This window comes from Typopeltis vanoorti, chromosome 23 (assembly GCF_054136105.1).
Source record: "Typopeltis vanoorti isolate ZY-2024b chromosome 23, IOZ_Tvanoo_1.0, whole genome shotgun sequence".
In the NCBI taxonomy this organism is placed as follows: Eukaryota; Metazoa; Arthropoda; class Arachnida; order Uropygi; family Thelyphonidae; genus Typopeltis; species Typopeltis vanoorti.
In genome coordinates, this window is record NC_143571.1 from 61673210 (window position 1) to 61695775 (window position 22566).

The 22566-nt window shown below is 36.4% G+C and overlaps 1 protein-coding gene across 4 annotated transcripts in view; it reads right to left on the reverse strand.

Moving 5' to 3' along the window:
* LOC150093904 (lysosomal protective protein-like) overlaps positions 1-22566 on the reverse strand; it is a 149363-nt gene that overhangs the window by 35560 nt on the left and 91237 nt on the right. For all 4 annotated transcript variants that reach the window (XM_090412581.1, XM_090412578.1, XM_090412580.1 and 1 more), the window contains 2 exons: positions 19541-19684; positions 11449-11573 (listed from right to left, as the gene is read on the reverse strand). In XM_090412581.1, coding sequence (XP_090268707.1) covers positions 11449-11573; positions 19541-19684 — 269 coding nt within the window. The remainder of the gene's footprint in view (positions 1-11448; positions 11574-19540; positions 19685-22566) is intronic.

Genomic DNA, 22566 nt, shown 5'->3' on the forward strand with positions numbered 1-22566 from the left:
ACTGTATTAATAATTATATTACAAAACAGGGAATCGGTTGGGAGAAGTGTATTGATATTTGTACAGATGGTGCTCAAGCAATGGTAGGAAAGATGAAGGGAGTTGTAACATGTATCCTGCAAGTAGCTACAAGAGCCACCAAAAGTCATGTTTTGCATAGACAAGCACTAGTAGCAAAAAGAATTCCTACATATTTAAAAACTATTTTGGATGAAGCTGCATAAATGATCAACTATGTAAAATCTCGACCACTTCAATCCAGATTATTTAAAATTTTGTGCGATGAAATGGGTAGTGCACATAACGCACTTTTATTACATACTAAAGCGAGATGGCTATCCAGAGGAAAAGCATTATTGAGGCTTTTTGAACTTCGTAGTGAGTTAATGGTCTTCTTGATGTCACATATTTTAGGACAAAATTTTATTGAATTATTAAGAAATTCTTCATGGTTGATGAGGCTTGCATATCTGGCAGATATTATTACAAAGTGCAATGAAATTAACTTATCATTACAAGGAAAGAATATTACAATTTTTAATACAAGAGATAAAATTGCATCTTTTGATAGGAAGTTGCAGTTCTGGATCTCTACAGTTGAACAGAATAATTTTGATCGTTTTTCCACCTTGCAGGAATTTTTGACTAAAATAAATTCTAAAGTAAATGAAGAATTATCTAATGTAATTTTAGAACACTTGCATGACTTGCAATCAACCCTTTTGCACTATGTGTGTAGAGGCTTAAGTGCTGTGAGGACATCATGTTGGAGGCTTAATGGATTTTTTACAACACTCAAAAAGAATTAAAATAGAATTTAATACTTCCTATATTTTGTCCTAGTCACTAGGACATCTACGGGGATTACAAAAACAATTAATGTAACATATACACAAATAACAAACAATACTAAGCCCAACCACGTGGGTGACACTAAAGTCCTATCTAGGTAGAGCGCCCTCTAAGGGCAGTAGTAGGTGGCCTGGAATGTAAGGTGGGAACTCTGGTGATGAGTGTTTCCCAAATCTTCGGAAGCTTAATGCAACCGTATTTATTGAGATTTGGTTGGTTTTTGAGAGCTGCTGCTGCTTCTAAGAAAAGTCTCTCTTTCATGAATTTGCTGTGGTGGAGCATGGTGGTTTTCTTCCATGATACCCTGTGGGTGGTGTCCAAAACATCAGCCAAGCCTGAATGGCCATAGTTGTGTTTGAAGATGTAAGACTTGTGTTCCTCTAGACGGATGGATGCTGATCTGCATGTCTGTCCAAAGTACGCAAGCTTACAGGAACAGGGTACTTTGTAAACTCCAGGCAGAGAGAGAGGAGGGAGCTGATCTTTCGTAGAACGGATAAGGGTAGCAAGTTTGCGGTGGGGCTTATATGCTGTGTGTAGGTTGTACTGTTTTAGTATCTTGGCTATTTTTTCGGATGTGCCACGGATGTAGGGTATGGTGACGGCATTTTTAAAATCTTGTTGACGAAAAGGACGGGGAATGGGGGAGGAGTTGATTATTTTTTTGATACTGTGATCGTTGTAGCCATTGGAGAGGAAAGTGCTGGGCATGTGGTTAAGCTCAGTAGTGAGGGTGGTTCCACTGGAACAAAGATTGTGGGCTCTCTTGGTAAGAGTTTTAATAATGCCATATTGTTGAGAGGGATGGTGGTGGGAGAGTTTGTGAATGTATCTGCCTGTGTGTGTGGGTTTTCTGTATACGGTGAAGGTAAGTGTATCATTAGGCAGGCGTGTAACTAAGGTGTCTAGGAAGGGTAAACAATTGTTCTTTTCCTTTTCCATAGTGAACTGGATTCTTGGATGTAGACTATTGAGATGACTGAGGAAGGAGTCTAACGTGTCTGGGCCATGAGTCCAAATAGAGAACACATCATCTACATATCTTAGCCAGATAGAAGGTTTGAGTGGGGCTGAGTCTATGGCTCGTTTTTCGAAATCTTCCATATAGAAATTGTCAAGGGGGGGTGAGAGGGGGGAACCCATGGCAGTTCCTTCTATCTGCTTGTAGATTTTGTTGTTCCAAGAGAAATACCCAGAGTTAATGGCAAAGGAAAAGAGATCTAAGATGTCAGAGGGAAAAACGTTTTCTAAGAGAGATAAGGTGTCAATCAAGGGAATATTGGTAAACAAAGAGGAGATATCAAAGCTTACCAATATGTCTGTCTTATTCAAGGTTAAATTTTCTGCGAGGGCTTTAAAGTGGGTCGAGTTTTTTATATAGGAAGGGGACCTTCCGGTGAGGGGGATCAGAGAGTTGGCCAGCTGTTTAGATAGTCTATAGCAAGGTGCATTGGTGGCATCTACTATAGGCCTGAGTGGGGAATTGGGTTTGTGAATTTTTGGTAAACCATATATTCGGGGGGGACGGAAAGGTTTAAGTTTTTTCATGACGTCGGGGGGCCAGGAAGATACTTTTTTGAGTAAGATTTTTAGTTTCTTAACTTGTGTTTTTGTGGGGTCGTGTTCTAGCGGGATGTAGGTAGCGCGATCGCGGAGGATAATGTTCATTTTACAATTGTATTCACTGGTATTAAGAACAACTGTGGCATTACCCTTATCCGCTCTGGTGATGACGATACTTTTTTCTTTACGTAGTTTCAGGAGAGCCGTGCGTTGGGCATATGATAAATTGCTTTTTGGCGGCGAAGAATGCGCGAGGATGTTGGCTACGTCAAGTCTGATGTTGTTAGCTATCTCAGACGGTAAGTGACCGATTCCCCGTTCGATGTTCACCATTACGTCAAGCACCGGCACTTCCTTCTTTGTTGAGCCTTTTGGAAGAGAGGTTTATTACTGTCTGGAGCGGTTGAATTTGTGGTTGTGGTTTGTTTTTCACAAGGTTGCTATATTTCTCGATGTGTTTATTTTTTATTTTTTGGAATTCTCTCTGTGCGGAAGTTTCCGAAATGCCAGAGAGAATCGACCAAAGTTCAGGGTTAAGAACGGTGGAGAGCTCTGAATGTAAGGAGCCAATGGCGGCGTTCATCACTGCGAGGGTAGCACGTGTAGAGGTGATTTGCTCGCAGAGTAATGCCTGGCTGGCACGGTTATATATACGAAGTGCTTTTTTGGAATGGAAATTGATCTTCATTTTAACGCAGTTTGGTATCACTCTTGTATCCCGACATCGTTTTAAAAAGGCCAGCCTATTTAATTTAATGATGGTTTAATTGATGTTTAATTAAGTATTAATTAATAAATAATTACCAATTATTAATTAACAATAAAATAAGCTAAATTACCAATTAATTATTAATTAATACATTACAAAATAACCAAGATGTTCCGTGAACATTTCAGGATTTGCGAAGTGTTCTGTCGTAGAAAAAGTTTGAGAAACCCTGCAGTAGAGGATAAAGTGCGAAGGAGGTTCAAAGTTCTTTTGCACTTTACTCTTAGTTGACGAATGTGTGCTAGAAATGTGAGTTTTCTGTCAAAAATGAGTCCCAAGAACTTGGTTTCTGTAGTTACTGGAATAACAGTAGGTCCCATTCTTAGTTCAGGATCTGGGTGATGAGTGCGTTTTCGACAGAAGTGTACACAGACACTTTTTTCTGTTGAAAACTTAAACCCATTATTAAGAGCCCACAGAGAGACATGATCAATTACTTGTTGAAGTTGTCTTTCAATTACTCTTATGTTACGTGAGTGACAGTAGATTGTGAAGTCATCAACATATAGAGCATTGTCTACAGTGGGAGGAAGCTGTTCAATGATTGAATTGATTTTAATAGCAAAAAGGGTTACACTTAAGACAGAGTCTTGGGGAACACCTTGTTCTTGAAGATATGGTCGAGATAGCGTATTTCCCACTCTGACCTGGAAAGTTCGCCTGGACAGAAAATTTTAATAAATATAGGGAGGTGTCCTTTGACACCTAGGTTATAGAGATCTTTTAATATGCCATACCTCCAGTTGTGTCATAAGCTTTTTCCATGTCAAAAAAAACAGAGACAAGATATTCTCGCTTCAGAAATGCATCTCTTATACAAGTTTCTAACCGAACTAAATGGTCTAAAGTTGATCAATGTCTATGGAAACCACATTGTGTATTGGAAAGAAGACCTGTTGCTTTCTAAATACCAGAGAAGTCTGGCATTAACCATTTTCTCTAGTATCTTATAAAGACAGCTGGTCAGAGCAATGGGTCGATGATTATTTGCTTGTGTTAGATCTTTTCCTGGGTTTGAGATAGTAATGACAACTGACTTATGCCAAGAATTTGGAAACTCTTCCTCTGCAAGTATTCTATTGTATAATAAGAGAAGAAGATCCATAGAAGATGATGGTAGATATTTTATCATTTCATAATGGATGTCATTAGGTCCTACTGCACTAGGGTGAGATTGTAGGAGAGCTCTTTTTAGTTCCTCCTTGACAAATGGCTAATTATATGGCTGAAGAATGTTGGTAGAAAAATTAAGCCTTTGTTTCTCTTGCTGCTCTTTCAGTATTAAAAATTCCGGAGAATATGATGCTGCTGCTGAGATTTTAGCAAACGTTTCTCCCAAAGTATTTGCAATAGCTTTGGGATCAGCAAGAACACTTCCATTATAGTCTAAGGTGGACAAACAATGTGTACTATATCTGCCTTTCATTTTCTGGATTTTATCTCATACAATTTTTGGACTGGTCATTTGATTAATTGATGTAGTAAATTGGATCCATGATTGTTTTTGACTCTGACATCTTACAAAACATGCTTTGGCTCGAGCATGCTTGAAAGTTAATAAATTTGATGTGGTGGGGTATTTACGAAATATGCTCCATGTTGATCTTTTTTGGCTGCCTGACATTCTGCGTTCCACCATGGCTTTGGATAGACTGGAAATCGAGATGATGTTTTTGGGAATGAGGTTGTTGCTGCCTGGACAATGCATTCTGTTATATATTTTACGGCTTCATTGATAGGTGTTTGACTGATGGCATTAGCATTAAATTTTGCAAGATGAGAGAAAGTGTTCCAGTCAGCCTAGATCCATTTTCCATATGGGTATCCGTGTGGGTGAACATGGTTCCTGTGAAGACATTGTACAAAGAACAGGAAAGTGATCACTTCCATATATGTTCTCTTCAACATCCCACATGAGCAGTGGAAGAATGGAAGGGGAATAGATTGTAAGATCAATTGCGGAATATGAGTGGGTAGCATATGGGAGAAAGTATTGAGTTTATTATTGAGAAAGGAAAGGTTATTATTATCAAGAATTTTTTCAATGATTCGACCTCGTCTACTAGTGTTGGCCCCCATAAAGTATTGTGACCATTAAACTCACCCATCAAAAGTATGGGTTCACGCAGTTGCGAGATAAGGTTATCAAAATCAATTTCATTTAACTCAGCATTTGGTGGTAAATAAATTGAACATACTGTAATAAGGAATCCCACAGAGAAGTGAATCGCTACCGCTTCCAGAGAAGTATTAAGTTGGACCTGATGGAAAGGAGTATGACTGCCCACTAAGATAGCTACTCCTCCATGAGCAGGACCATCTCTAGTTCTATCCTTACGTACAACAGTGAAATTCCTAAAGGTACGGTCCTCAATCGGTCTTAAATAGACAGAAACAGAAAGGTTTGCATTTCTGCAACAACATCTTTATATCGTCAATATTCTGGCGGATTCCACGACAGTTCCATTGTAAAAATTTTCCTATCGTTTTGATTTTATTGACTTGTCTGGTTTTAGAGAGGTTGAGGGCTTACCTTTGTCAGATTTATATTTATCCACTGTTTTAGCGAAGAATGGACAGCCAGTGTCCATCTCTTCCTCTGGTAGATTGTTCAAAACATCAAATGTGTTAGGGTAAGTTGGTATGCTTAGTTTGCTTTCAGTGGGTACGAAGGTATCCATTTTTTCTGTGCGAGTGTCTGGTGGTTTATCTTTGAGTGAAGTCTCCACCATAATTTTTTTGGCAGATGAGTTTTCATTAAATGGGACCATTTTTGAAGTTGTCTCTGGAGTAAGGCCATAGGTCTTGTGATTAATGCGCTCAACAGAGAAGCGCTTTCGATCATAAAGTTCAGATATGGTGAAATTATCAAATGGTGGAATAGACATACATGTTTGAGTTGCTGTTGGCACTTTTTTAATTGTCACTTTTTCGGCATAAGAGGATCGTAAAACAGGTGTGATGGTGGCTAGCTTTCTTTCTGCATCCTGATATGTTATGTTTTGTTCTGTTTTTATTTTTTGTATCTCTTTTTCATCTTTCCATTTCTGACATGCACGAGAGTATGCTGGATGATCTCCCTGACAGTTGACACATTTAGCTTTTTTTCACAGCAATATTTATTTTCATGTTCTTTACTACCACATCGAGCACAGGTAGTAGAACCACAACAGGCAGTTTGGGCATGTCCATATCTTTGACATTTAAAGCATCTCAGCGGGTTAGGGATGTACATTCTAAGAGGACAGCTGAGATACCCTGCTTTTACAGATGTCGGAGGCCTAGGTGTATCAAAAGTAAGGATGATGTTCTTGGTTGAGAAAGGGCGACCATCCCTGCATATCAGGATGCGCCTCACACCCGTCACTCCTTGATCTTTAAGCTCTGAACATATCTCCTCAGCAGGACCCTCAAGGAGATCCCATTGTGATATCACTCCTCTACTGGAATTGAGTGTTCTGTGAGGTGTTACTGCAATTTGTATTCCACCCATTGTCGTTGCTCTCAGTAGTTTCTCAGAATGTTGTTTGTTGTTTCCACGAGGATATCACCAGAACGCAATTTCTTGACAGTTTTGGGAGGTCCTGCCAATCCTTCTAAACCTTTTTGAAAGAAGGGTGACATTTTCCCAATTGGTTTTTCACCTTTGCATGAATGATTAAAAAGGTTGGTACATTTTTGTTAGTATCCGATATCTTTTGTTTCTTACTTCTGTTTCCATATGCTGTGTCTATATTATCAGTACTTGGTTGGGACTTTGTTAGGGTCCCTGAAACATTTGAGGATGAAGAATTCATATTTAAGGAATTTTTAATTCGCTGCCAGAGCTCCCCACCCACCACGGAGCCACACATGGACGCCTACTACCCAGCAAGCAAAGACTGCGCTCAGGAGTGGAACGACAGGGCTACCCTGGACGCCACTTGACTGGCACTGCAGCAGGTCTAGGATCCCGACCCCGGACCATGGGGTGAGAGACTTACTGCAACAGTGTTGACCCTTGCAGGCAAGCCCAATAGCCGATTGATTCTGGCTGGGCCATCCAGGACCACCCATCTTGCCGAAGCAGGGGCTAAAGTAGTGCAAGACTACCAGGATCCCCCTTTCCGGATGTCCACGGGTCGCACCACACGGCGGAAGGGCATTGGATCCCAGTGATGGTGGTCTGGAAAAAGGATAGTGAAAAAGACTCAGGAGAAGTAGAGCAAAGAATACGGGAAGAAAAGCAAAGAAAAAGAGGAAGAATGAAAAGGGCCAGTACCATCACTGGGAGGTGGCATTAGTGGAACTTGTTATAGATCGAGGAATGAGCTGTTATGTTTGTATACGAGTACTAGAAGTATCAGAAACAAGAGAAATGAAATGGTGGCACTGATTAAGTTCATTCACCCAAAAATTGTTGGAATAAATGAGATATGGGTGGATGAGGATGACATCCATAGAGATGGATGGACATGATGTATTTCCTGAAGATAGAAAGGGTAAAAAGGGAGATGGAATGCAATTGATGAACAGGAAAAGAGTCATGTCCACACAAGGTAGAGATGCAAGAGGGAAATAGTGGTAGTAGTTTTGAGGCAGTATGGTGTAAGACAGAGATGAATAGAATGAAATACTTCCTTGGATGTTGCTATGATCCTGGTAATGTGGAGGGTAGTGACTAGGAAATGTATAAGCATATTAGCAAAGCAAATAGGAAAAGGGTGATCTTTATGAGTGATTTTAATTATGACAATACAGATTGGAATGAGGATATAGCAACCCGAAGTAAAGAAAAAGAGTTTGTTGAGTTTTTCAGGGACAACTTCCTCAGGCAGTATGTAACAGAGGGCACACGAGGATTGAGGGTCTTGGATTTGATCATCTCATCAGAGGATATTATAAATGAGGTGTCAAATCCTCCCTCCAGTTGGTGAGCATGACCATGATGTGATTACCTAGGTGGTTGCCAAATTTGTGAGGATTTCCATGAGGAAAGGGTATATGTAGAACTACAAGGCTGGTGATTATAAGAAGCTCAGGAGACAGCTTGCAGCCACAGCATGGAATGAGGAGTGGGTGGAAAGGATATGAATGCTGCTTGGGTGATATTCAAGAACTGTCTAGTAGAAGCAAAGTCTAAATATATTCCAAAGGTCAGAAGGTTAAATAAGGTAGGTGTGAAATAGATTTATGAAAAGATTAAACATGTAATACAGAGAAAAAGGCATCATGGAGGCAACTTAAGAGAAGTGGTAATAATTAATTCCATGAGGAATGCAAAGAACAGTCAAGGAGGGTTGCTCAGTTGATAAGAGTAGCAAAAGATTAGTATGAGCAGCAGTTAACTAATGAAGCCAAAAAAAAAATAAAATAAAATAAAAATGCTAGTGAGTTCTTTCAATATGGAGCCAGCAAAAATAAGAATGATTATGGTAGGATGGCACTGACTAGAGAAAATGGTATAAGGGCAACTGATACAGAGGATATAGTTGAGCTATTTAATGAGCAGTTCATAAAGGTCTTATTCTTGTGAATGTGATATCATGGAAAGTCTGAGAGCAGTTGATGATGAAGAGGAGAGATTGACTGAGTGAGCAAGAGATATATGGGGAATTGAGCACACTTGATATTAATATGGCTGCAGGATTTGATATCACTGAATATTTTGAAATAATGTGCCAGGGAGTTGATATTTGCCCTCACATGTTTAGTATGAGTCTTACATTGGGTCAAGTCCGAAAGAAATGGAAGGAAGGCAAGAATGTACTACTTGATAAAGGAGGTGACAGAACTCAAGTATCAAGTTACAAGCCAAACTGTGTGTCAGGTGTTGTTGTTAAAGTATTGGAAAAGCTGAGAATCAAGATCCAAGAATTGAGTTGATAACAGAGGTATTATTTTTGATGGACAGCATGGATTTGCTAAAGGGTGGTCACGTTTTAGTAATCTACTTACTTATTACAAAGACAGCTGCATTGGTCATGGAAGATGGATACTAGTATATTTAGACTTTGATAGACTACTGCATGATAAGTTGATAGCCAAACTAGAGTGGATGAGGTTCGATATTAGACTAGTGTATTGGATTGCTGATTGGCTGGTCAGTGTCAACAAGTTGTGTATGAGTGAGAAATATCCTGGATCAGTGATCAATGATATTGGGGAAGATTTGAATGGGGGATATACAGTTACTTGCAGATGATGCAAAGTTGGGATGAACTATTAGGAGTAGAGCAAATGTTGTGACCTTACATGGCTTGAATAGACTGAGTGAATAGGAAGGGGAGTCGGGATGCCAGTTCAAAGTTGTGAAATGTAAGGTTTTAAAGTTTGGAAAACAAAGATAGGATGTAGAATTTACTCTTGGTGGTAATTGATACATTGTTGGAGGTGGAGAAAATATGAGATCTTGGGGTGATGGTGTATGAGGATCTAAAGTTTAGAGGATGCATTCACAAAACTGTGAGGACAACACAACAGATTTTGGTAATGATGCAGAGAACACTGATTTGTAGAAGGGGATTTTGGTTCCAGTGTATAAGGCCTTGATAAGGCCACATATGTAGTGCTGTGCACAGATTTGTTCACCTGGTTTTCAAAAGGATGAAGAGGTGTTGAAAAATTATCTAGGTGATTGACCGAAATAGTTTCTGATCTCTGGAATGTCAAATATGAAGAAAGGTTGAGATGATGCAATTTGCAGATTCTAGTAGATAGTAGGAAGGGTTATATGATAGAGATGTATAAGTTGGTAAGAGGTTGTTATAGAATTAATGTTGAAGGTGGTGAGAAGTAACTTTTTTGCATGGAGAGTTGTGAATGATGGGAATGCAATGCCTGAGAATGTGGTGGGTGTCTGCAAAGAATATGAATGTGTTTAAGGCACAGTATGACAAAAGGGACTGACTTCCTAGATGAGTGTCTCAATGGGATCTTAGGATAATAATAAAAATAATGACTTTTCTTGTTTTGCATGTGTTCTTGCTAGGTGAATTTATGTATTTTAAGGTTAGAGGATACTGTCTAATGACTATTCTCTGTTTGGAGCAGAAATCTAGCAGGTATTTGCTGTAGTTATCCTTTACAATATTTTCTCAATCCACATTTTTTCAAAATATTTGTCTGTTATTAATTTCAAATGCCTTGTAAATTGATTATCTACTCTGATGTTTAGGTTCCCAACAAGAATCAGCTTTTCCTTTTCTTTATATCAGCTTCTCTCTCTCTCTCTAATTACTTGAAAAATTCTACTACTTCATCTCTATGAGAACCTTCCATGAGACTACAGGCACAAATAAGTCTCATTATCCAATTTTATATTTTAAAATCTACACACATAATTCTACTTGAAATTGACTCTTATTTAAGGTTTATCACATGTTTAGTGTTGATTACTATAATTATCCTACCTTTCCCTGATCTCTAAGTACCTGAATAAAACATACTTATTTAACAGGAAATCACCTGTTTTGTTAGTAATATGAATTATGTTGATATTTTTTCCAGACAGCTACATCCCCCTCCTTCATTGATGCTTTTTACATTAATGGTGCTTAGCTTCAATTTTGTTGATGGTGCTTTTAGTAATTGATTTTTCATTGTTCATTCTCTTTCTCCTGGCAGTGTCTCAACCAGCATGCTATCTGATTATGTTATGTCACCATAAGTTGAAACGCTGAACAGTTCTAAAGAGCTTTCCACTCAAGAAGTTTATCATGTTTGGTGCTGATTACTGTAGCTGTTCACTCCATTTCCCAGTTGACCCCTCTGAATAAATTTAAACAAGGATTTCATCTGTTTTGGTCTTCAGAGTTTCAATAATACAGTTTGGTTGGCTAAGTCCCAAACAGCAGGGCCATCATTCATTCATTCAACCCAATTTACAGGCTGACTAATGGCCTAGCATTAATCCTGTAGGCTTTGGATTAGCCATTCCTAATGCAGATCTCCATATGAAAGTAGGATGCATTGAGAAAATCCTTGCATACTTGAGGACTAAATAACCAAATTGAAGAGAATGGAATTTTTATAAGAGGAAAGTTATATCTAACTTGCTAAATATCAACCATAGTATACTGTAATGATAACATGGATGTTGTTATTATTGATGTCATTGTATGACATCAATAATAACAACATTTCTTTCCAAAAAGGTCATTTAGTTTGCCTAAAGACAATATTTTCTTTTCTTTTTAATTCTTTTATTTCTCAACTTCAAAACCAAACAAATTTACTAGATAAGTTTTCAGAAAAAAAATGCTCTATGTAATACAAAAAAGTACCTGCAAATATCCCATTTCTGCACTGTTGACGGAATATGCAAAGCCTTTCTTACTTCTTCTTGGTTAAGCCATTTTATAAGATTACGGCTATCAATACATGGTGGAGACATTTTTAAGCTTATGTCCTAAAAAGGGAAAGAGTGAAAACGAAAGCAGAATCACTTCACAATGACTAACATAATGCATTTAAGTCCAAAATTTTCTTAAGCTACACATATATTATATATATATATATATATGCTTTCAGGAACATTGACTCGGTTGTTATGATACATTTTAATAAGATTTAATGACTAAAACTGAGAATAATAGTAAGGCTTTATTGAAATTACGTGTTTGTAAGAACAACTTAAATATAAATACAACGTTTTTTCATGTCAATTACGTAGTGCAATTTTCCTGTGCTTCACAGTTTTAAACATCAGTGTTTTTATTACTGTTTCCTATTCTTAGAAAACACCTGAAGAAGGCTGTCAAAAGCCAAAACTATTTGCTTTTTTATTTCAATAAAGCCTTACTATTATTCTTGGCTTTAGTCATTAAATCTTATTAATATATATATATATATATATATATATATATATATATATATATATATATATATATATATAAAGTAAAATATAACTAGAAAAAAAAGAAAAAAGGTTTTGAGTTTTATTCTAGTAGTAGTGAGAGTGGTGAATATAGTGGCAGATTTCAGCTGCACTAAAAAAAGTGTTTTTTTAGTGTATAGTGTAGTTTTTTTATTGCAAATTGTGCTGCATTTTTTTGGTTTTGATACAAATGTCCTTCAGTAATGTTATAGATGGAATTTTTGTTGTTTACATTGTGTTTTGCTACTTGTTCGTTCTTAATGCTTCTGCACTGAAAATGGCATTCATAAAGAAACAAACATTGGCAGCATGGAAAGCTTTGGTAAGAAGATTGAGCACTGCTTTGGATTTTTTGCAGTGGATGCATCACGAAACTTGCTATATGTATGCACCAAAAAAAAAAAGAAAAGAAAAGTGAAAGAGTTGTGGACTGTTTGGGTAAACAAAAAGTAGGAAAGCATTAAAGTATGTGAAGTGTCTTGATAAATTAGAGCAATTAGAAATGGGAGCAAGAGTCAACACCGTAGTAAAAGCTTCGGCAAGAGTTAGTGAAAATGAAAAGTGAAATGAAACATCTGGAAGAGATTGGCTGATGAGAAGGAGGAAGTTAGTTATTAAAGAAGAAAGAGTCAAAGGATATCATTGTATGGGACTCGATCATTAGAGGTGTGATGACTAATAAAGTGCACAAAACATGCTTTCCTGGTGGAACAATGAAAAATTAACTGATGTGTTGCAGAAAAGGAAAGACCAGGCATCAAATTTAGTGGTAGTTGTGGACACAAATGACTTAGTTGGGGAAAAAAAGAATGTCAATAGAGAGTTGGGGAAGTTTGTTGTGAGGGGTAATGATAATAGTGTTGTTGGAAAAGTCATTAGCATGTAGCCGAGATACGACAATAGTGAATTGAGAAAGAGAACAGAGATAATGAATAGTAAGATGGCTGAGTTGTGTGGGGCAAAGAGGGTTCAGTTTGTAAATCTATGGGGTGAATTTTAAGGAAAGCTGGAATGGTTTAAATTTGATGGATTGATGGGTTTGGTGTTGGGCATTCAGAAAGTCAGCGTCAAGAAGTTAATGTAGCAAATGAACAGAGTCTACCTGTGAAGCAAGATAGCACAAATCAACAGATTGTATGGCAGGAGGAAGATGGATATGAGGTTGAAGATGTGGTTGCAGCAGCACAAGATGATGGAATACAAAAAAGTTAGGATAAGACAGCTATGAATGGAAATCAGAGTCAGGATCAAGGAAATGGGAGTGGTCAGATTTAAGAGAGGTAGAGAGGTGTGGTATATAGCAGCTAGAATGGATAATGTTGGTGCTGGTAGAATAGCCTCAAAGACATAGGAGTTATATCTGTACACAAATATAAGGAGTATTCGAAACAAGAGAGCTGAATTTGTTGCATTGATTGATGCCCAAAGATAATTGGAATAAGTGAAACTTAGTTGTCTGAAGAGAATGTAATGTTTGGAATAGAAATGGAAGGATATATAATTTTCTAGAAGGATAGAAATCTAAAAAGAGGAGAAGGAGTGCTGTTAATGATTGCAGAGGAATTGTGTTGTCCACAAAGTGTGGAAATTGATAGTCCATGCACAGATTTTGAATCTATGTAGCGCAAAGTTGAAATTAACAGGTTAGTATATCTGATAGGATGCTGTTATAGGCCAGGGAATGCAGAGAATACTGACTGAAATGTTTAGGCAAATTGGTTGGACATGTAAAAGAGAAGATAGTCCTGATGGGAGACTTTAATTACAGGAACATAGAATGGAAGGAGGAGACAGTGTATGGGAACAAGATGAGTGAGTTTGTTGAATTTCTGAGAGATAAATATCTTAAGCAACTAGAGGCTTTAATGTTTTCGATTTGGTGATAACTTCACAAAATCTAGTTGTAAATGAGGTGTTGACACTGTTGCTGGTTGGTGAGAGAATGATCAGGAGGTACTTATTTGGGAAGTGGTGAAACAAGAAAAGGTTACAAAAGACATATTTCGGTGATTACACCAGATTTTTTATTATTCAGTTATACAATATACTGAAATAATAGTTCCCGACAAGTTTCGTAAATCGTAGATTTACATCTTCAGGGGTAAATAATATAACTTAAAGTTTAAACAAGAGAAATTAATAAATACAAATCATAAACATCTGGCTATTCATAAACTCAAATAACAGAATGCAGACATAAAATGTTATTGACGTTGAACAATATTGGACGATGTCACGTGTTCTTGTTTTCATTCATACAGTCAGAGATCAGATTGAGGTAGATTTTTTTTTATTAGAGCTGACCACACTTGGAGAATTAAACCTTGATTTTTATTGCATTGGGTTAGGTTTTTCAGCATATTTGCAGCTTCTTTAAATTTTCTTATATAACTGTTGTTTTCTATGTATGACATTGTCGTTTTTTTACCAAAGTACATCATGTCCAGTGGAAGTGGTATGGAAAGCAAGACCCATTTTTGTTCTCTTTTGTATTGTACATCTTTTTGGTGTTCAGCCATGTGTATTTCTATAGGTAGGATGGAAGAGGTGTGGCCAGTTCATTATGAAGAGAAAAAGTGTTATTAACATTTTTTCCATTGATAGTGATTTACATTCAACAAAGCAATAGCGATCTCAGAACAGAAGAAACATATTAATTCATAAGTTCAACTTACTCCTTCAGAAGAAAGAAATACATAAAAAACAACTAGATTATTCAAAAGTAGTTATTAATCTTTCTTCGAGAGTCCTAACAAAAGAAGAGAACAACCCTTTACTCAAGGGTTTTAACTTTGCCTTAACCCCACATTTCCTATAAAAATTGATATCATAGCACAAATAGAAAAAGGAATTAGAAATCTACTGGACAACACGGTAAATCTTATCCGTATAGAGAGTACCGCTTTACTATTAAAAAGCAGATTACCTTGTAGGAATCTACCTTACAATGAATGCGCTTGCCTTAAAAAATTAAAGAATGACAAAAATATTGTCATAATCAAAGTGGATAAAGGCAATGCAACTGTCATTTTAAATGCTACAGATCTTCCTGTCTGTCCTACATAGCAGTCTACAAAATCCATTGCAAGATCAATGGATTTTGTAGACTCCTGGATTTTTAAGAGGATGATGAGGTGGTTTTAGTGGATGTAGGAATCTTGAGATTTTTTCCATAGGAAGGAAGGTTACTTTTACATTGTGTTTGTTCATTAATTTGGCTAGCTTATCTGTAACATTTTTGATATAAAGAAGCGAGATTGCATTTTTGTAATCCTATTTTATTGTGTTGTTAGTTGGAGGCATTTTAAGGATTCTCTTGATGGTTTTTGCTTCATACCCATTCTGTTGGAGGATTTGTGTTAAGTATTTTAGTTCTTCATTACATTTTTCTTGTGTGCTGGAGATATTGTATGCTCTGTCTCGATGAGTTTTAATTAAGCTTATTTTTTGTGAAGGATGGTGGTGTGAGGCTGCATTTAGAAATCTTCCCGTGTTGGTCAACTTCCTATATACTGAGAAGGAGAGTTTATTTTCTTCCTTAACTTCTAATAGAATATCTAGAAAAGGAAGCTTTCTATTTTCTTCTTGTTCTAAAGTGAATTTTATGGTGTTGTGCAAATTGTTCAGATAATCTTTAAAATTGATAAGTTCATCTGTTGTTCCATTCCATATGATGAAAATATCGTCTACATAGCATAGCCATATTTTTGGTTTTTTATGGTAATTTTCAAATTTTTCCATAAATAGGTTTGATAATACCAGTGATAATGATGAACCCATGGCCAGTCCTTCTTTTTGTTCCCAGATTCTGTCTTGATAGGTGAACAAAGTATTGTTTATACAATGTTTAAAAAGATTCAAGATGTCCGAATGGAAGAGGTCTTCTAGGAGATTCAAAATTTCTTGTTCTCGGGACGTTTGTAAACAAGCTGATAATGTCTAGACTTGCTAAGATGTCTGATGGACCAATATGTATATCTTTCACTTTTTCTATGAAATCTGTACTATTTTTTATGAAGGAAGTTGTTTTTCTCATATGATGTGAGATCATGTTGGTGAGGGATTTCGCTAAGTTGGAAGTCAGTGAATCTCTTCCATCTACTATTGGTCTTAAAGGTATATCTGTCTTGTGGATCTTTGGAACACCATAGATTCTTGGTATCAAACGATGTTTGAATTGTAAGTATTTTTTAAGTTCTTCTGTCCAGAGAGGCACTTTTTTTTTATGAGATCATTTGTTTTTTTGTGTGTATGGCAAGTCGGGTCTCTGTCTAAGGGTTTGTAGGTGTTTGTATCCTCCAGGAGACTTTTCATTTTATTATCATATTCTGTAGCATTTAAAATGACAGTTGCATTGCCTTTATCCACTTTGATTATGACAATATTTTTGTCATTCTTTAATTTTTTAAGGCAAGCGCATTCATTGTAAGGTAGATTCCTACAAGGTAATCTGCTTTTTAATAGTAAAGCGGTACTCTCTATACGGATAAGATTTACCGTGTTGTCCGGTAGATTTCTAATTCCTTTTTCTATTTGTGCTATGATATCAATTTTTATAGGAAATGTGGGGTTAAGGCAAAGTTAAAACCCTTGAGTAAAGGGTTGTTCTCTTCTTTTGTTAGGACTCTCGAAGAGAGATTAATAACTACTTTTGAATAATCTAGTTGTTTTTTATGTATTTCTTTCTTCTGAAGGAGTAAGTTGAACTTATGAATTAATATGTTTCTTCTGTTCTGAGATCGCTATTGCTTTGTTGAATGTAACACTATCAATGGAAAAAGTGTTAATAACACTTTTTCTCTTCATAATGAACTGGCCACATCTCTTCCATCCTACCTATAGAAATACACATGGCTGAACACCAAAAAGACGTACAATACAAAAGAGAACAAAAAAACGGGCCTTGCTTTTCATACCACTTCCACTGGACATGATATACTTTGGTAAAAAACAACAATGTCATACATAGAAAACAACTGCTACATAAGAAAATTTAAAGAAGCTGCTAATATGCTGAAAAACCCAACCCAATGCCATAAAAATCAAGGTTTAATTCTCCATCAAGTGTGGTCAGCTGTAATAAAAAAATCTACCTAAATCTGAGCCCAGACTGTATGAACGAGAACAAGAACACGTGACATCATCCAGTATTGTTCAATGTCAATAACGTTTTATATTGGCATTCTGTTATTTGAATTTATGAATAGCCAGATGTTTATGATTTGTATTTATTAATTTCTCTTGTTTAAACTTTAAGTTATACTATTTACCCCTGAAGATGTAAATCCTACGATTTACGAAACTTGTCGGGAACTATTATTTCAGTATATTGTATAACTGAATAATAAAAAATCTGGTGTAATCACCGAAATATGTCTTTTGAACCAATTAGCCAGAAGTCTACACCTGCAAGAAAAGGTTACTGCCAAAAATGGATTATGTGGAAGTATAAAGCAGGTGATTATAGGAAGCTCTGTAGTCAGTTAGCATCAGTGTATTTGGTAGATGAATTGAGTAGAAAAGATGTTGACAGTGCATGGAAATTCACAAGGCAGTATCTGACATAAGCAATGTATAACGGCATACCAAGAGAATAGAGTAGGAATGAAATGGATGAACAGTGAAATCAAGCAAGCTGTGCTGGAAAAGAAAATGTTATGGAGGAGGTAAAAGGTGATTGGTGGTGACTGAATCCATGAAGAGTATAAAGTGCAGGCTAGATAGGTGACAAGTATGGTAAAGAAAGAAAAGGTGCAGTATGAGAGGAGATTGTCTGGTCAGGCCAAGGTTAACTCAAGGGGATTTTTCTGCTACATGGCAAGTAAGAGGAAGAACAATTATGGCAGATTAACATTGGTGGATAGTCATAGCAGCAGACTAACAGCTGCAAAGGAAATAGTGGAATTATTGAACAAGCAATTTATCAGTATATCATACTGGTGCAAATGATGCAGTGCAATGTATAGAAGGGAGACAAGTATTAGGAGAATCAGAGGTGTTGATTGGGTTAGATGTTAATAAGGCTGTGGGAATGGATGACATATCACTACATATTCTTAAGTAATGCAAAAAAAAAAAGAGTTGGCTATGCACTTGACCTGGTTATTTAATGAAAGTCTTGCAGTTGGTAGAGTTCCTAAGGAGTGGAAGGAAGACAAAATAGTACCACTCAACAAGCATAGTTCTAAGACAGAAGTTTCAAATTATTATAGACCAGTCTATATGACTGAAGTTGTGGTCAAGGTGTTGGAGAGATTGGGTTGATGGACATAGTATTCTTTATGATGGTCGGCATGCATTTGTAAAAGGTAGGTCCAGTTTTCACAATTTACTTGTTTTATGAAAGATAAGGGAGAATCATATAAAGTGATATTCTTGGACTTCGCAAAAGCGTTTGGTTAAATGAATCAGAGATTGGCTCTCTGAATGATACCAGCAAGTTGTGTATGATGGAACACTGTCTCAAAAAAGAAGGATAACCAGTGATGTGTCCCAGGGTTCTATTCTTTGGCCCATACTATTTAACTTGTTTATAAATGATATATCATTTACAAACAAATTAAACAATAGGGGCCCAAGTTGTTTGCTGATGATGCAAAGTTGGGGAGCATTAGCAATGCTGATGTTAATTACCTTCAGAAAGATATGAATAGACTTTTGATTTGGACAAAGGAATGGGGTTGTAGTTTTAATATTAATAAGAGCAAGGTGTTGCATTTTGGAGTTCAGAAATATGTCTATGTACTATATTGACAGTGCTGTACTGTAGGAAATGGATGAGATTCAAGATTTGTGAGTGATGGTAGACAGTAGACTGAAGCTTAGAGGGTATATTATTATTATTATTTAATACCTCCAGGGAGTCCAAGGACTCATTGAGGGAAGGCACCTGCTATACTGCAAGTGTTGCGAAGGCTGTACATTGTTTTGCTGCTCTGATTAGTACTCTTACATGTAGAGATAAGAAAGTGGTTGTGCGATTGTATAAAGCACTGGAGGTCCTCATTTGAAGCTGTATAAGGAGGAGTGAGCAAGGGAGTGAGAACCAGATTTTTCTGAATGAGATGGTGATGTTTGAAGAGAATTTCAATGTGTTTAAGGCATGGAAATGATGAGCTGCATGTATGTCAAAGGGGCCCTCCTAGATGAGTCTTTGACTCTTTGGGGTCTTAGAAAAATAATAATAATAAAAAGAAGTTAAAAGCAAAAAAAAAAAAAAGTTGACTGGCATCATTTAAAAAAATCAAGTAAAGTAACAAATACAGCAGAGATGATATGTAAACAGAAGACATCTGCATAAATCACAGACAATACAAAGATACTCGCCTTTCATTAGCTAATATTCTGCTGTTGAAGCAAATAAAGGAAGTAAGCAAATTACACAACAGTAATTATGTCCTATCCTCTATACCTTTGTTTGCATTCATTGTTTCAGCTGTTTGAAAGAACTACTGTATTCTAGGTTAATAAACTATGGATATATACATAAATATATTTACCATTCCAAATGGAGTCATGCTTTTTAACAAATTTTGCTTATCAATTACCATCCTGGAGTGTTTGCGTAATGATGATGATGCACAGTCTGCATACAGATTATAAACATTTAATCCTGAGCCAATTATCATTTGAACTTGTTGTACCTGTAAAAAAAAAAAAAAAAAAAAAAAAGACTACTATTCAGAAATACAATATTACTAATCAATTATTTAAAAATGGCATATTATTCACAATGATAAAATTAAGATCTGCTTCTTGGAAAAATGGAATGAGAGCGAGAGAGAGAGAGAGAGAGAGAGATGTCCCCATTTGCACCAGGTTGAAGATGAAAATAAGCATTCTGAACAAATCTTTAAGAACATATCAAGTTAGGCCATAAGGCAAGTACTGTATTATGTTTGTTAATTGTGTTTTAGTGGTTGGTATGCCTGTTTGGTAGAATGAAAAATCTGAGTTTCCAGGTTGAATAAGTAAGTATTTAGGTTAAAGTGCTGGTTTGCACTCATGCTACAGTTTCATGGAATGATTACAGCCCAAAGAGAAATAATTAAACAGCAGGTTTAATCATTTGAAAACATTTCAGTATACAACCACAGCCACACCCCTTTTTCCACTCGAACACTGTCTGTTTCTCCAAAGACTGTTTTTACTGAAGCTTCTTAGTTGTCATACACTCTCTTATCAAGAGAATTAGATGTTTAGGTATTTCAATTGAGCTCATTGCAATCCACAGTCTGTTGTGATCCATGCAATCAAAAGCTTTCTTATAATCAATAAAATATTTGAATGATGAAAATTTCCTTCTGAAATTTTCTTGTTCTTTCATAATCCATTTCATGTTTGCTATTTGGTTTCTAGTTCCTCTACCTCCCTAAGGCTTGCCTGTTCTTGTGGCATTTCTCTATTCACATATGGCTCCAACCTTTGTTGGGTCACTTTCAGCATAACTTTAGTTGCATGTAAAATCAAAGTGATGGTTCTATAATTCTCACAATCTCTGGGATTTGATCAATATTAGATGTGTTATTAGAGTATCTAAAAATGCAAGCTGTTATTTTCTTTTTCAATAGTGAACTATATTTTGGTTTGCTGACTATTGAGGTGGAAGAGGAAAGAGTCTAACGTGTCTGAGCCATGTTCCCAAATAGAGAATACATCATTATTATATCATAACCAAATAGAAGAAAAAAGAGCAACTTTACAGTAGCACCTCAGCCAGTTCCTAGTTTAGAAATCACGTTGCATGCAAAACGTATCTTCTCATGTTTCCAATAACATCAAGCCTCTAACCTCCTGAGTCGATCATGGAGTTCTGATCTTAGATGTTTCTATTCTTACAGACAACCTCATCACAAGTATCTCTGGCTGAATCATCCAGTGTTTTCTTCAGGATTTGCTAATTACACTCGAAAGTTTGGTTCTTGTTTTCAAACTCTTTCATTTTTTCTTCAATGATGTTTGTGTATTTAAGTCTAAATTCACCACCGAAAGATGCTCAAATTTGATTCATTTTAAAACTTTCTTCTTTTCAATATGAAATTCAATTTTTCTTGTTTTCAAACTCTTTCATTTTTTCTTCAATGATGTTTGTGTATTTAAGTCTAAATTCACCACCGAAATATGCTCAAATTTGATTCATTTTAAAACTTTCTTCTTTTCAATATGAAATTCAATTTTATCCTGCTCAAAACTAAATAGCAATCACTTCCTATTTCAAATGCTCTGCATACTCTTGTGTCCAGAACCCAATGGGAAAACATCACTATCATCATCAAATTCCTGCCATGTACCCACACAAGGGGAGTGTACACGATATGATAGTACTACATGAAAAAATTATATCATTACTAACTTCCTATCTACAAGTTTCGTCCAAATCAGTCTGTTACTTGTTCAAGACTCCAACATTATCAGATCTTATATTTCTATCATCTAAGGCACTTTGTACCGTATCAATCCACCTATATCTTGGTCTTCCTCTGGGTCGTTTTCCTGCCTACCTGGCAGAGAACACTTGTTTTGCTAATCTTTCCTCGCCCATTCTGTTTAGGTGACCATATACCACCTGAGATTAGCTCTCCTAACGCATTCCTGGATGCTGACAATATCAAGTTCTTTCCTAATATCCTCGTTTTTAATATGATATTGCCATTGATGCCATCTATTCACGCCTCTAATCTTTCTCAGGACTCTCATATCTGCGGTCTCTAGTCTTTGGTCAAGTGTTTTACTTCTGACCCAGCTCTCAGATCCATAAGTTAAAACTGGTTTGAACACTGTCTTGTATACAGCTAATTTAGTGTTCCGACTAATTTCTCTCTTATTCCATATGAATTTATTCAATTGACTTCCCACCATACCAGCTTTGCTGATTCTTTTGTCTATTTCTATATTTAATTTACCATCTTCAGTAAAAATCGTGCCTAAGTAGCTGAAATGTTTTACTTGTTCCACAGGTTCTCCATTCACAACACAGTTGATATTTTCAATGATTCTGCCTATTTTCATTGTCTTTGTCTTTTTATTGCTGACCTTCATACCATATCTATTACAACAGCTACTCAAATAGGGAAATACCTCTGTAATTCTCACATTCAGTTTTATTTCCCTTTTTATATATGGGTACTATGAGAGCTCTACTCCAATCATCGGGAATTCGTCCCTCTGACCAGGCTTTCTGAACTATGCAGTGCAGCCACTGTAAGACTCTTATACCACCATACTTCAGCATTTCTGGTCGAATATCATCTACTCCTGCTGCCTTTCCACATTTCAAGCCTTTGATGGCTTTTTCTACTTCAAGTATGGATATGTATTCCTGACTGCATGCCTGGTCAGTGTTTTTTTATCACTGTGCTGTCATCACTGCTTGTTTCATTTAGCAGTTTTTCAAAGTAATTACTCCATACTTCAAGGATATCTTTTTCTCCTGTTTTCATGTCACCTTTGTCATCTCTAATTCCTTTTACAGCACTCTTTCCTCCATTCCTATGCTTCTTCAACAACCTCCAGAATATTTTGCCAC